General features: G+C 42.0%; 1 protein-coding gene across 2 annotated transcripts in view; it reads right to left on the reverse strand.

The window, feature by feature from the left end:
* Positions 1-7,453: 7,453 nt before the first annotated feature.
* The window catches only part of ilkap (integrin-linked kinase-associated serine/threonine phosphatase), a 54,198-nt gene continuing 47,616 nt past the window's right edge, over positions 7,454-14,035 (reverse strand). For both annotated transcript variants that reach the window (XM_060834963.1, XM_060834965.1), the window contains exons 10-11: positions 12,331-12,412; positions 7,454-10,855 (exon numbers count right to left, since the gene is read on the reverse strand). In XM_060834963.1, coding sequence (XP_060690946.1) covers positions 10,715-10,855; positions 12,331-12,412 — 223 coding nt within the window. In that variant the 3' untranslated portion in view covers positions 7,454-10,714. The remainder of the gene's footprint in view (positions 10,856-12,330; positions 12,413-14,035) is intronic.

Genomic DNA, 14,035 nt, shown 5'->3' on the forward strand with positions numbered 1-14,035 from the left:
AATCAGATTCCCCACAGAAATGCAGAGCTCAAACTCCCACTGCTTGGTCCTGCAAACTGTAGCTCCAAATTTCTGTGGGATTCTCTAATCTCAAGTCAAAATCTCAGAAGAATGCCTGGAAAAGTGTCTGTTTATTTGTTGACCTATTGGTAAAAGCAGATAAAAAATTAATGAGAAATGCAGGTTGATGTTCAGGCTTGGCTTTTCATCAGAACTTGGTTGTAAGAGAGTGTGCTGTGATGTTGATTAACAATGTTGAAGGGTCAGAATGAAAAGTAGAAATTCTTCATTTTAAGTCCTTAAATTAATATAACCACACAATCTAGGTACCATCATGACTGCCCCTGGGTTTCTCTGGGATCTGAGGCTAGTGCAGATAATTGATAATTTACATAAACTCACATTTTGTGGCTTTGATCATTGCAGGTGTGCATTTTAAAGAATTTCAGTTCACACATTAATTTTAATAAATAGGGGTATAACTCCTAATGAAAGAAACTGAACAGCACAATCCAAACTTTAGTTCCCAAGGTAAATGAACTCACTTTTGGGAAGGGGAAAAATTGCCCCAAATTATGGGGTTAAAAAAACCCGAAGAATTGCAGAAGCCGGAAATCAAAAGTAAAAACACAAGCAAATTGCTGGAAAAAGTCAGAACTGTCTTGAAGAAGGGTCACTGGACCCAAAACATGCTTCCTCTCCATAGATGCTGCCAGATCTCCAGAGTTTTTCCAGCATGTTCTGCTTTGTGCCCAAATTATGGGATCTTTGTTATGGTGCGGATGCAAGCTGGAGTCGGACCCACAGAGGCAGGCTAGTCCAAAGACCATGTCCTATCAAGTCACTCAGGATTCACCACAATTCTACTTCAGAAGCCTTGCTGAGGTTAAATAAAATCAAAAGTTTATGCAATGCAATTTCATAGGTACTTAAAGAACCAGTGATAAAATCCCATTCAATAAGTGGAAAGAGCATTAATTACATGATCCTTTCTAAAAGCAAATATTTGTATTCATAACGTTCAACACAACAATATACTCTTAGAACTGGCAAACTACGCTTCACACTGTGATACTAAGTTTTGGAAGCAGTCAAACAGCAATATTGTTATAATTATAGTCATTAATGCTAAGTCAGTAGTTAGTATTTTTAAAAGCTCAACCACAGGCAAGCTTTTTAAAATTAAGTTAAAAGGTAGGGGATTTAAATAACTTCAAGTTTAACAGTCCCCTCGACATTATGAGCATTTTAGAAAATCATAACTCACCTTCATAATACGGCCCTCGCTCCATCAAAAATAGACTTAGTACGGAATTTCAAATGGCTTTAATGTATTCACATTCTTTTGAGTCATGCCCTTCCCATTTCCATTGTTCCTCCTGGCAAAGACTGGAGAATCTGAACAGAGAACATTTGGAATCCCGTTCTCTTTAATATTAATGATCTGGGTCATTCAGATGCAGGTACCAAGTTTTGATAGGGGTCTCCACAAAGATCTATGGCTCTTTATGATTTTACGAAAACGTAGTCACGGGGTGAGGTCAAAGTGCTATTTACTTGGAGAGGTTGCTAGTGATGGGCCTTAACATTAGGCCTGTGTTGTCCTTTTCCTGATGGTGTTCTACACTGGGTGTTCAAGAAGCCCCTTGATTTTTGACCCAGTAATGTTAACAATATATGCCCAAATCAGACTGGCTTGCAACTTGGAGGTAGACAACTTTCCATTGATTTTGGTGCTTGAGAGTAGAGGCTGCAGGGTTTTGAAGGGACTGTCAAAGTTAGCTGCCAGTTTGAAGTTTCAAAAATTACTTTCCTTGTCAGATTTAATATATCAAAGTTATTTTTGGCTGCAGTTATAGTTGGCTACAAAATGCCAAAGCAAAATCTATCCAACATTGAAATCGCATTACTCAAAAAAAATTAATTAAGTTGTGCAGTTACTGTTGTGAGGTGATGTGCAGAACAAAAAGCAAATATTTCTGTGGGGAGTGGTGGGGGTAAGGGGATGGAACATGCCTTGAATTGCAAAAGAAATAAATCTCAGTACTTACAAACCTTTTGGGTTTCTAAATTTATTGGTCTACTTGAGATTTTACTGGTGTAAAGATATATGGCTTAAATAACGATAAAGCCACATTTTGTGACCCGATAACTGTCTATACCATACTCACGGCTACTTGTGGATAATAATGCTTTAATAATATTTTCTACTTTCCATTTTGGTGGCTGGCTAGTTTGGTGTTAATGAAGAACTGCAGTTTTAAGTTCCCTTTGGTGCTGTACAATGAGATTTTACAATCGCCGTTATGCCACGGCTACCAATCTATTGGCTCAATTAAAGAAGCAAATCCAGAACTGCCCAGGGCCCTTTTTATAGATAGGGATATTATACTGCTCAGTATGTCTCCGATCATTTGTTCATCTGATATGCCTAGACCAAAAGGCATTCAGGTCATTGCATGCTTGCACTACAGCGTAATGAGGAGGAAGTTTACTGCTGCCATACATCTATATAAAAATAATGTCTTTGGAAAGATGGATTCAGAATAAAAAATAAAGTGTACCCCCATGAGAGAAACAATCTGCTGAAATTGCGACTAAACAAAAATGCCATTTGTGATTGGAAGTAATACCCTTGATAAGGGTGAACCCAGGCCCAACACTACATGAATGGCAACAGAGGCATTTTCATAAAACCCCAAAGGAACAAAAGGGCTGCTTTTCCAAGATTCAAACCCACCAAGTCTTTCGTCATTTAACAATCACAGAAGAGGTTAGATAGAAAATTATTTGCTTAGACTGCAGGACTTCCTCTTTCATTCATGCGTTGGTAATCATAGCAATCCAAATTCAGCTACACACCAGCATGAAATGCATATTGTTGACTGAAACTCCACAATGTAGACTTCCCCAGAGATTTCCACTGTACCATCCTCCATTGAATTCCAACTCCCACTGTATGACTGGCAACCAATGCAAGTTAACAAGCATAGGGCAGCACGGTGGCTCAGTGGTTAGCACTGCTGCCTCACAGGGGACCTGGGTTCGAATTCCCACCTTGGGTGGAGCTTGCAGATTCCCCTTGTCTGCATGGCTTTCCTCCCACAGTCCAAAGATGTGCAGGTCAGGTTAACTAGCAATGCTAAATTGCCCATAGTATTAGGTGCATTAGTCCTGGACAAATGTTGGGAAATGGGTCTGGGTGGGTTACTCCTTGGAGGGTCGGTGTGGACTTGTTAGGCCAAATGGCCTGTTTCCACACTGTAGGGAATCTAATCTAATCATAGGGTTGATAGGGGAATGAGACATGGAGCAATTAAGGATGAACGTCTGAATTTTGAACGAGCTCAAATTTATGAAGGGTAGAACTTGGGAGACTAGCTTGGAGTGGTGAAGTAGACAAGTGATAGGCTGGGACAGGGGCAAAGTCTGGAATGTTATGGAGTGAAAACACATGGTGATAGTGATTCAGTAGATTCAACAGGATAGGCACACTTTCTAGTGGTGGGGGTAATCTAACATGAAAGGGCATAGTCTTAAAATTACAGTCAGGTCATTCAGGACTGAAATCAGGAACCACCTTGCGTTGTGGTAAATCTGAGGCTATTGAATCCAAAGCCTATGGACGGTAGGGTACCCTATAACTGATGGAGTTAAGATACAGATTGACTTGGATCTAGCTGAATGGTAGATCAGGCTTGAATAGCCTCTTCTTGTTCCTATTTCCTCTGTCTGGTATTCGAGATTGTCTGTCTGGAGGAGAGTATCTGCATTTTTACTTCCTCTCAAAGCATCAAGTTACCAGGGAGAACGAAAAATCAAGGGGTAACGAGGACAGCTCTATCAAGCAAACTACTGAATCATAACAGTCCAAACTCAAGTGCAGCTAATAGGAACAAATATGATTTAAAGATGCAGCAGTGGTCTAAAACAAGCCAAAACAAAGCCTCTAAAAACACAAACTAGCCCTATTCAGAGTTTAGGGTGGACATGTTAGAAACTTCTACTGGCTAAGCATCTGCAATGCTGGCCTTGGTGTAATTGAAATGCCTGGGCAGTGGCTGAAGCAATTGCATGAATGAGGTTTGTGCTAGTCCAATGGAAAAATGGGGCAAACACAAATCCGGAATAGAATACCAGCTTTTCTTACTGCACTGGGTGACAGAGCAGACAGACAGAATGGAAACAAAATCAGAAATTGCTGGAAAGGCTCAGATCTGGCTACATTTGTGGAGTGAAATCCAAAGCTAACATTTTGGGTTCAATGACCCTTCCTCAGAACTGGGAAGAGAATGGATATCAATATAGTTCTGAAAGTGTTCATACTGGAGAGTGCTATAAGCACCACCAAACATCATGATGTCATGTGGACTTGTTTGAGAACAGCTTGGGACTCTAAATAATGAGACCTATAACTCCTCAGTTTTTGTAACAATGACCATCAAACAAATATAACCAGTAACTAGATGTTAAAGTGCAACAAATATACCCTTAACCACAGGACATTCTCTTCTAGTTAAGTTTTCCTTGACCACACGAGATCAAGCAGGCCCTACTGTTTCCTAGGCTTAAAAGAAAACAGTGGTAGTGATTGCATTCAGGAGCAGCAGCTCATACAGCAGAGTGAGACGGAATGCCCATACAACAGACCTATCCAAGGTTAAAGATTATTTGTTTCACGGCTTTATTTCTCCCCTATTTTGTAACAAATATCCATTTGGTTTAATCAGGAATATGGTAGTGCTCTGAATATTAAGAAACAAATAAGTTTATCAAAACCCAAGGAACTGATTCTCTTTTCACCCTTGTTTCCTGCCTGCAATATTTCCATGATCCCCGCCCACCCCCTAACCTTAACATCCACTGCGAGGCTGAAAAAATATTAAACTAAAAGAAAGTAAAACAACCATCACATTAAAAATTCCTGAAATGGCAAGAACGCTTTTGTATTCCCATCACAACCGACGACCTTTGGTGCATTTAAATAGATGATACTTTAAAGCAATCTACACAAACAGGTATGGAGTGGGTGTTGAGTGAAGCTGCCCTAAGATTCTAAAATAGGAACAATAGGCTACTAGACCTGTTGAGATGGTTCCATCATTGGTCTAACTGCAGCCTGAACTTGACATTCTTGCCTACAGCATTCCCTCACCCTGCCCCACCATGTGTGTGTGTCTCATATAGAAAGTTAAGTTAAATGAAGCAAAATTTTGAAGATTAATATTAGAACATGTCAGGCAGTACTTAATCCAGTAGTTCCTATGGTTGTACAGTTAGTGAGAGACACAATGTCCTTCATCTCTCAGCCAATCGCACCACTATTATTTTTAAACTTATTGTTCATAGGAAAATCCTGCCACAGATATCACATTTCAAGTATCATAAGTACACCAAGGCAGAGAGAAAGTCAGTCATTTCTCAGTTTTGTTTTATTTCGTTGGAGTTGAAATTTTACATTAGAAATCTTCAAATTTCTTTGTCAAACAGAAATTGAACCTTGACTGACCTCTGCACCTACTAAACTTACTCTAACCCCTAAACCTGAACAGCAAGCAGTGTAATGTAAAGTTGTACAACATCATGGGATGGCCAGGTTAAGGTCAATGTTCTATCTAATGTTAGTTCTTAAATTTTATACAAATCACAAGGAGAAAATTGTTGAGGGTACTAGAGTGGAAGGTTCTGAATGATAGTGACACAAGAGATTACAACTAAAATCACGTAGCAACTCATGACTGGCAGCATGGTAGTGCTGAATTTCCATTCTCGCACAATACAAAAGAATGTCATTGGCTAAATACACTTTTCCAAAATCCATTACCTGGAAAAGTGGGGAGGGTGAGGCGAAATGAAAAATAAACTAGCATCCATCATGAACACCTTGTACTCATGAAGGAAAAATAATGAGGCACATTGAAAGTCTGATTTATATTTCCACTTCAGATGACCTCTCATATTTGAAGTGGAATGGATCAATGATACATCATCAAGCCATGACCCACATCTAAGTCCTGTCAAGCACCATCTCAAGTCTTTCCAAAATAATCCAGTGAAATGAAATTGTGTGTTCATATGTATGTGATAGATCTAGTGTTTCTCAACTTGCACTAGAGCAGCAGTGGCTGGATAATGATATATATTGCTACATGTGTATAGGCGAGAGAGACGAACAGGGACAGGATTGTGCATGAAAGATTTTGCGTGAAATGTCTTTCACAATCAAAATGCTTTTCACTATCAAAATACATCAAAAATGCTACAAGCTAGAATATGCCAAGAATATTGAATGACCTAAACTGGGAGAGCAGTTTCTGCATATCTCACAGGGGACATAACTGTAATGTAGCTGAGGTACATATCTCAATCTTACATAACTTTTCAAACAATGTAATCCATCCATGTGAGTATAACCTTTCTAAAATCTTATTAATGTGTTGCTACCTTGTGGTGTACCAAATCAAATAATGCAGGTGGTTTAGGACAGTGTGGGTAGTTTTATAAAATATAATTGAAGTCAGGCTGCAGGTTACTTTGCAAGATCAAGTTTCATTTCCATGTATTATTAGACAACATCACGTGCAATACTTGCTGCCTACCTACTGCACTAATCTCTGGCACATCACTTGCTCAATATATTCATTCTACCACATTTCACTCCAAGGTGTTGGGGGAGCGGGGGGTCATTTCATCATACTAAAGAAAAGTCCATGATAGCCGAGAGTTTTTTGTTTAAAAACATTTCTCAACAGGCCCCTTAAGCACCACAAATTCTGTAAATGTTGGGCAGAATTCATATTGTTGTAGAGTTACAACTGAGAAAGGGTATGCCTTAAAAGCGATTAAAAGAACTGGGCTTCAGTCCCAGGACACTACCACCCACAACTCGGGCACCCTTGTGGATCAGCTAGCAACACGAATGACAAGCTCCTGCTCTTATAGGAGAATGCCTTGGCCAGTTCCTTTCCTTCTGAAAAATGTAGATCCCCATGCCAAACCCCCTGGGTTCCAAATTAGATTATGAAATGCGATCACTCATTAAAATGAAGAAGCTGCACTAATAGTTTGCAGAAACTCCCAGGTAAGTATCTATTACATGGATCTACAGCCACTCTGAAGTTATGAAGAAGAGGTTAACAAAGTGAATCCAACCAAGAAATATTTGATGCTGCATATGACAAACTGCAGGGATAGCCGCGAGAAGCTACAGGAAATGACTCAACTGGACATGTCAATGTGTATATCATGCTGGTATTATTGTTGCATATGATAACAATGTGTGGGGGTAACTGCTTGCAAACTACAGTCTTAAGCCTCAATTGCAGTGGTTAAAAAGCTGTAATCTCAGTGAAAGAAACAGTTTTTAATTATTGCTTTCTTTCAATTCACATACATTCGTATTCACAAACAACTTTAAAAACAAGGAATGAGAGAGAAAAATCCATCATCAAAATCTGGGACATCCTATTTATTTTATCATTGTTAGTCAATCGTCACGACAGATGATATGAGGCCATGCGTTCTTGACTACAAAATGGTGATAGTTGAGGTCCTGAGATCACGTTATTTTTAAACTGAAGCACTTTTTACTCAACTCTTATCAAAATAGTCAGATATGGTGCAAACATCTGTATCTGCATAACAGTGAGAGACTGTTTTAAAATCAATACTACACAATCTAACACAAAGAAAAAAGGGTTGATATTTAGCAAAATGAAAACAATGGTTCTTAGAGAACAACGTGTAACAGTGACAACACTTCCCATTCAGTTCTGCAGAATGCCAGCAGGCATAGCTCAATAAGGAAAAAGGCATCATCTCTGCGTTCACACAGGTGGGTAATCTGGGGCAGCAAAAACTATTTGGTATTCAAACAAACGTCGTTAGAAAACTCTTAAGATCTCTGAATCAGTTCATAAGTGGATTATTTGAAATAAAAATAACGTGCTAGGGAAATTCTGCAGGTCTGGTAGCAACTGCGGAGGCCAGAGAGAGTTAGAGTCCCATATGAACTGTCTTCAGAACTGAAAATGGCTGGCAAGTGATGACTTTTTTGCGGTAGATATGGGGAAATTGGGGTGGGGGAGGAAGGGGAGCAAGTGGGGCACACAGCAAAGGTGTCCACAGCAAAAGATGAAGGCAGCAATAAGGTTAGTTAAAAGGAGACAGATTTTATACACATTTTGATATAATTGAGCTGTAAACGTTAGCTATGAAAAGGAGATAATGGATCCGGCTTTGCTAAGAACAAAGCAAATAAGACCCAGCTAGGGGCGATGTCAGAAAAATAGAGTACAAGAGATAATGCTCTGAACTAAATATTGAGTCCAAGAGACTACAAAGCTTGTGTTGAGCTCAACTGGAATACTGCAGCAAGTCAACGATGTAAATATCAGCATGGGAGCAAAATGGTTTATTGAAACAGCAAGCAACTGAATGGTTGGGGTCATTCCTATTTGATTCTGTTTCTCTCTTCAGATGCTGCCAAATCCACCGAGCTTTTCCACCACTTTGTTTTTATTCCCATTGTCCAGCATGCAGAGTATTTTGTTTTCATTTCCATAAATTATTTGGCCTCATGAGGAACTCGCATATAATTTCCCTAATAGATCTAATACTGGTCCCAAAGTCAGGTAAACAGAACCATCCTGGTACCATAGAAGCAGATGGCCTCCCATGACTTGGTTGGTGGTGGGACTGTGGGGGAGGGAGGAGAAGGGGAAAGCTTTGAGACTCCCGTTGTATGAAACAATGACCATTAGGAACCCACAGTGTTTACTGATTATTGACAGCATTAGAAGTTGCTTGCCTGTGAGGATCATCCATGGGTGTTGGTTGCGAGGCCCAGTCTGAAACTACCAAGTACATAAGATCAGAGTTGGAGGGGTTCGCTTTTAAAATTATCCTGTAGCAATGGTATACTTACATATCAAGTAAGTTAAATTTCATTTTAATGCAAAATTACAAGGAAAAGGCAGCAGGTGGAACTAATTTTAACATGTTTAGACAGCCTGTTGGACTGAATGGTCTGTTATGGTACCACAATAACTGTGATTCTATGATGTGGAATACTCCTGACCTTGAGACATGGTCCAATTCCCTACAAAAGCCATGAACCAAAGGTCTGGTGCGTTCTTACTGACCTAGGGGTACTGTACCAATACAACTGCAGCAACCATGTAAAGTAAGTGGGACATGAAACGGGTCAGGTTTCAGGACCAGGAAGAATGAGCAATGATGAAGACGGTCACTGAAGAGGTTTATGAAAACGGTTCAGAGGGTGAGTGTTTAAAATTGTAGGAGCAGATCAGACAAGTTGAGATTGCTCTCCTGACAGCACAGAAGGCCAAGAGGAGATTTGCAAGAAATACGGGAGGTGGAATAACGAAGTATAAATTGTTTGCAGTGACAGAGATTTGAGGCAAAGGAACAAGCGGAACATTTTCTCATGCAGTAAACCGGTTGGGATTTGGAATACACTGCTCGATAGGATGGTGGACACGGATCAGACCCTAGCCTTCACAACGGAAATGGAAAAAAGCACTCAAATCTGCAGGGAGCAGGGGAAGGGACTGACTGGATTGCTCATGAAAGAGTAATTGCCGGCTCAATGGGGTGGAATAGCCTCCTGTGCTGCATTGCTGTTTGATTGTTTACGGCTGGAGATGAAGCAGAATTCAGTAGCTCTGTAATCAGGGCTGCTAATCTAGTATTGATGTTAACAGTCATAATGCCATCCTGCACAAGGTGAAGCAGCAGCTCTGCATGAGAAGGAAAGAGAGCTTCATTGTGTTAAAAGGTTAGCTTTCATGGGGAAAAAGGTGGATTACTAAAATGCAACAGAGTGCGCACTTGCTCATTGTCTCACTACTTCCCAACTTTGCTTCACCATGTACTGTAATGTAATTAGGGTCTGAGCAACTATCCTCATGTCTGTTTCTGCAAGAGAAGGCACTGATAGGAACCACCACTAGAAGGTGTTGGACAACAAAATGACGTGTCACTGCTTGTACTGAAATGAGATGTTACTGCAAAACATTTGGAAAAGAAACAACTTTAACTAGGATTCAACCAACAACAAACCTGAACACCAGCACGAACAAACGAGGCGACAATAACAGTATATAAAACAGAATCTTGAACTCATTAAAGACTTCCAGACTTTACAGTCTGGGATGGAGGACTTCAAAACCCTTCCCTGGCATCTGGTTCTGGATGTTATTTCTCAAAACTCCCACTGTCTCAGACAAGAGCGGCCGCAAGCCAGTCTGTGTACAGGTCTTTCTCCTTGCCCCTTCTATCCATGCACACGTTAGCATTCCAACACCAGCAGGTACAGAGAAATGTTGCCAAGTCAGTTCTGTTCTGCCATGTGATTGAGTGGTGAGAAAACGTTTTTTTTTAAAAAAAGATTTGGTTCAGCTTACTAAACAGAGGAGGCAGCAGCTCCACCATTGGGTTATTGGAGACAAAAATAAAGGATCTCTGCTATTGTCAGGTGCACGGACGTATACATCTAGGAGTGTTAGTCAGTGGCAGGTTGGCAATTCGACAAGATCAGAAGAGAGGAGTAAGGAAATAAAAGTTAAGCATTTTATGTTTAAATTTCTGAAGTGTCCTGAGGTTGTCCCATCGTTTCCCTTCAAGATTGGCAAATCCTCCTGGACGCCTGTATTCACCTATGAGATATTCTCATTGAGGCGGGGTCCTCATGTCAGTGCCTGATGGCGACCAAAATGATGGTGACATTATCCGCAGAGCCTCGGCGGACTGCCTCACTGGCCAGTCTGTTACAGGCAGCTTCAAACTGCACGTCCTGTGCCGACTTCCCTGGCCTTGCAGTCAGAGTCTTGTCCTGTGGGTTGACACAAAGACCATCCTATGGAGTTACTGGTTTACAACTCAGGTAAGCAGCTGATACAGACGGGTTCAAGACGAGAAAACTCCTGGGGGCCCAGTTTGGTACGTTCTGTGGATTTGAGGGAGTAGGGTACGCATTCGCTGATTGTTACTGCTGGACAAACCGAACCATGCAATGCTTGGCTGAAAACCCCAGGGGCATCCTTGTCCTTGGGTTGCCTTACCAGAACACTGGCTGCAAACTGGATGGAACTTATTACCCTATTCAAAAGTGTCTGAACTTTATCCAGTATGTGTAACCAAAGAGTCACCCCGCTCCATCCAGTTTTGGAATTTAAAGTCATAGTGGTAGCCCGCATTAGAACTGGCCTTGAGATTCAGAATGGGGAGTAAGAAAACTCGTTGCCTTTCTAGAGATTCCTGCCTGTCCAGTGACACCTGTTGTGCATATGAGGATGCTGGATACATTCACAATGGGTGTTGGGACATTATCCATTAGGAGTATGTATAACGTGCGGGCACTTTACAAATTAATGTAGAGAGCTGGGTGCCCCTGGAATAGTCAGTAAGCTGGAACATTATCCATCTTTTTGACCCCTGCCTTTTCTCATGATGCCTCACAAGAGACAACATGCCAATGGAAGGCAGGTGAAGGAAGTGACAAGCAAGGTACCTTGTGATTTTTGAAACATATGGATAGGCGGTTTGACTCTCCTGTTCCTCGGATGCTGTCTGACCTGCTGTGCTTTTCCAGCACCACACTTTCTGACAACTTTCAGATCACGGCAGTTGCACAGCTAATACGAGACATTGGTCATGATCTTCCAGGCATGAGGAGCATAGGGCTGGCTCGATGGAGTAACTGCTCACTACATTCATGCTGTTTTGTTATGTCCACCATAGAAAGTGAATGTTTCAGTTCTCAAGGATATCATAGAATCCCTACAGTGTGGAAGCCATTCGTTCCACAGACCATGCTGACCTCCCAAAGAGCGTTCCACCCAAACATCCCTACCTCATCCCTGTAACCTTGCATTCCCCATGGCTAATCCATATAACGTGCGCATCCCGAACACTATGGGCAATTTTGCCTGGCCAATTCGCCACCGTAAATATAGGGTTACAGGAATGGGGTAGGGGGGCTGGGTGGGATGCACTTTGGACGGTCAGTGTGGACTTGTTGGACCGAATGGCCTGCTTCCACACTGTAGGGATTCTACAGGGCTGGGTAGAGTTGAAGTAAAGTGCAATGTAAGTGGGAAGGCCTGGAGTGGCAGCTTGGGGAAGCACCTGCTGCTCAGTCAGGAAGCGATCTGGAATAGCCCAGAAAGGGCCTGAAACTGTTCAATAAGCAATCTGCAGGGACGCATTGGCTGGAGGTCGTGACATATCTAAACCTTCATCCAACCTGCAAAACTTTACAAAATTCACCAAAGGAAAGCACACCATTGACACACCAGTAAACTGTACCTCAAGTATTGCTGAAACAAACTGAACAGCTTCCTCTGGGGTGAAAGCTTTAAATAATCCATCACAAGCCAGGAGAATAAACCTGTAAAGAAAGAGAGAAACAAAAATTACACAGTTGTCATAGGAAAGCACTGTTTCAGAAGCAGTGCCGATTTGTATTTGGACGAAAAGCAGCGCAGCACATTTCCCTATGGTTTACAGTTTCTTTGGGTGGTGGCTCCCTCTCCAATACCTCAGTCATTTGACCACTATTCATGTCTGAGCACTTAGTGCTCGAAACTGTACTGATGGCAGCAGAGCCCAATTCTGTAACAAAAACAGAAGTTGCTGGCAAAATTGAGCATGTCTGACAGCATCTGTGGGAAGAAAGCAGACTTAACATCTGGAGTCCTGTGACTCTTCATCAGAACTGATAGCAGCTAGGGGAAAGAAAAATGGTATTTATGCTGAAAAAAAGTTGGGGTGAATGGATACATGGAGCCCAGAGAGAGAACGAGACAGAGATATGAAAGGCGCAGTCAGACAAGGGCATTATGATAGTAGGGCAGGACAGAAGAAGGTGAACAAGTAATAATGAGAGCTGGGAGTAGGACAGAATGGGTAGGTTGTGCTGAAAGCAACCCACATCACAACAAAGGCTGGGTGTGAGGGCCCAATTATGTCTTTTATCTCAACTTATTACCACAGGAGACAAATTCCTTGGCCACATTTGAACCGGGATTGGCCACTAGAGAGAGGGCCCAATGCAGAACTGTTAGTTAGCCTTTAATGACCATCTCCTTTAAGTATACCGAACCATTATTGCCTTTTCCCTCGCAACTTGTGACTGAAAGGATTCTAGTGACGTGGTTAGAAATGGTTATTATCTGGTCACTTCTCTAGAGAATCTCCAATCAACCCTGCTGGAGAAATCTGCCTCATGTTGTGAGTGAAAGAGGAGGAAACAAAGAAAATGGGAACAGCAGTGTGCTATTGTACCCTTTGAGCCTGCTCCACCATTCAGTATATCATGACTGATTATCTTACTCTGTATTCTGTTCCTGGGTGGGGAAAGAGGGTAAATGAGGAAACTGTTGAAATCCACATTTATCCCATGTGGTCGCAGGGTCCCAAGGCAGAATATGAGGTGTTCTTCCTTCGGGCATAGAGTGCTAATGTTTTGACGGTGGAGGGGGCCCAGGACCTGCACGTCCTTGGTGAAGTGGGAGGGGGAGTTGAAGTGTTCAGCCACGGGTAGTGGGATTGGTTGGTGCGGGTGTCCCATGCCTCACATTCTACCTTGGGACCCTGCAACCACATGGGATAAATGTGGGTTTCAACAGTTTCCTCATTTACCACCACCATCACTCCTCAAACCGCCCACTCCCCATTATCCCAGAGCCAAACCTCCAACTCAGCACAGCCCTCCTGACCTGTCCATCGCCTTTCCCATCTATTCGTTCCACCCTCCTCTCCGGCCTATCATCTTCTCCCCCACACTTATCACTTTCTCAGCTACCTTCCCCCCCCCCCCCAAAACACCAATCCCACTCCCGTCCCATTTATCTCTCAGCCCCCTGGCCCCACAAGCCTCATTCCTGATAAAGGGCTTATGCCCGAAACATTGATTCTCTTGCTCCTTGGAAGCTGCCTGAGCTGTTGTGCTTTTCCAGCAACACTGTCTCGACAATGTTTTGGCCTCAACTGCTTCCTCTGGCAGAGAAAT

The sequence above is a fragment of the Hemiscyllium ocellatum genome, chromosome 13, assembly GCF_020745735.1.
Source record: "Hemiscyllium ocellatum isolate sHemOce1 chromosome 13, sHemOce1.pat.X.cur, whole genome shotgun sequence".
NCBI lineage: Eukaryota > Metazoa > Chordata > Chondrichthyes > Orectolobiformes > Hemiscylliidae > Hemiscyllium > Hemiscyllium ocellatum.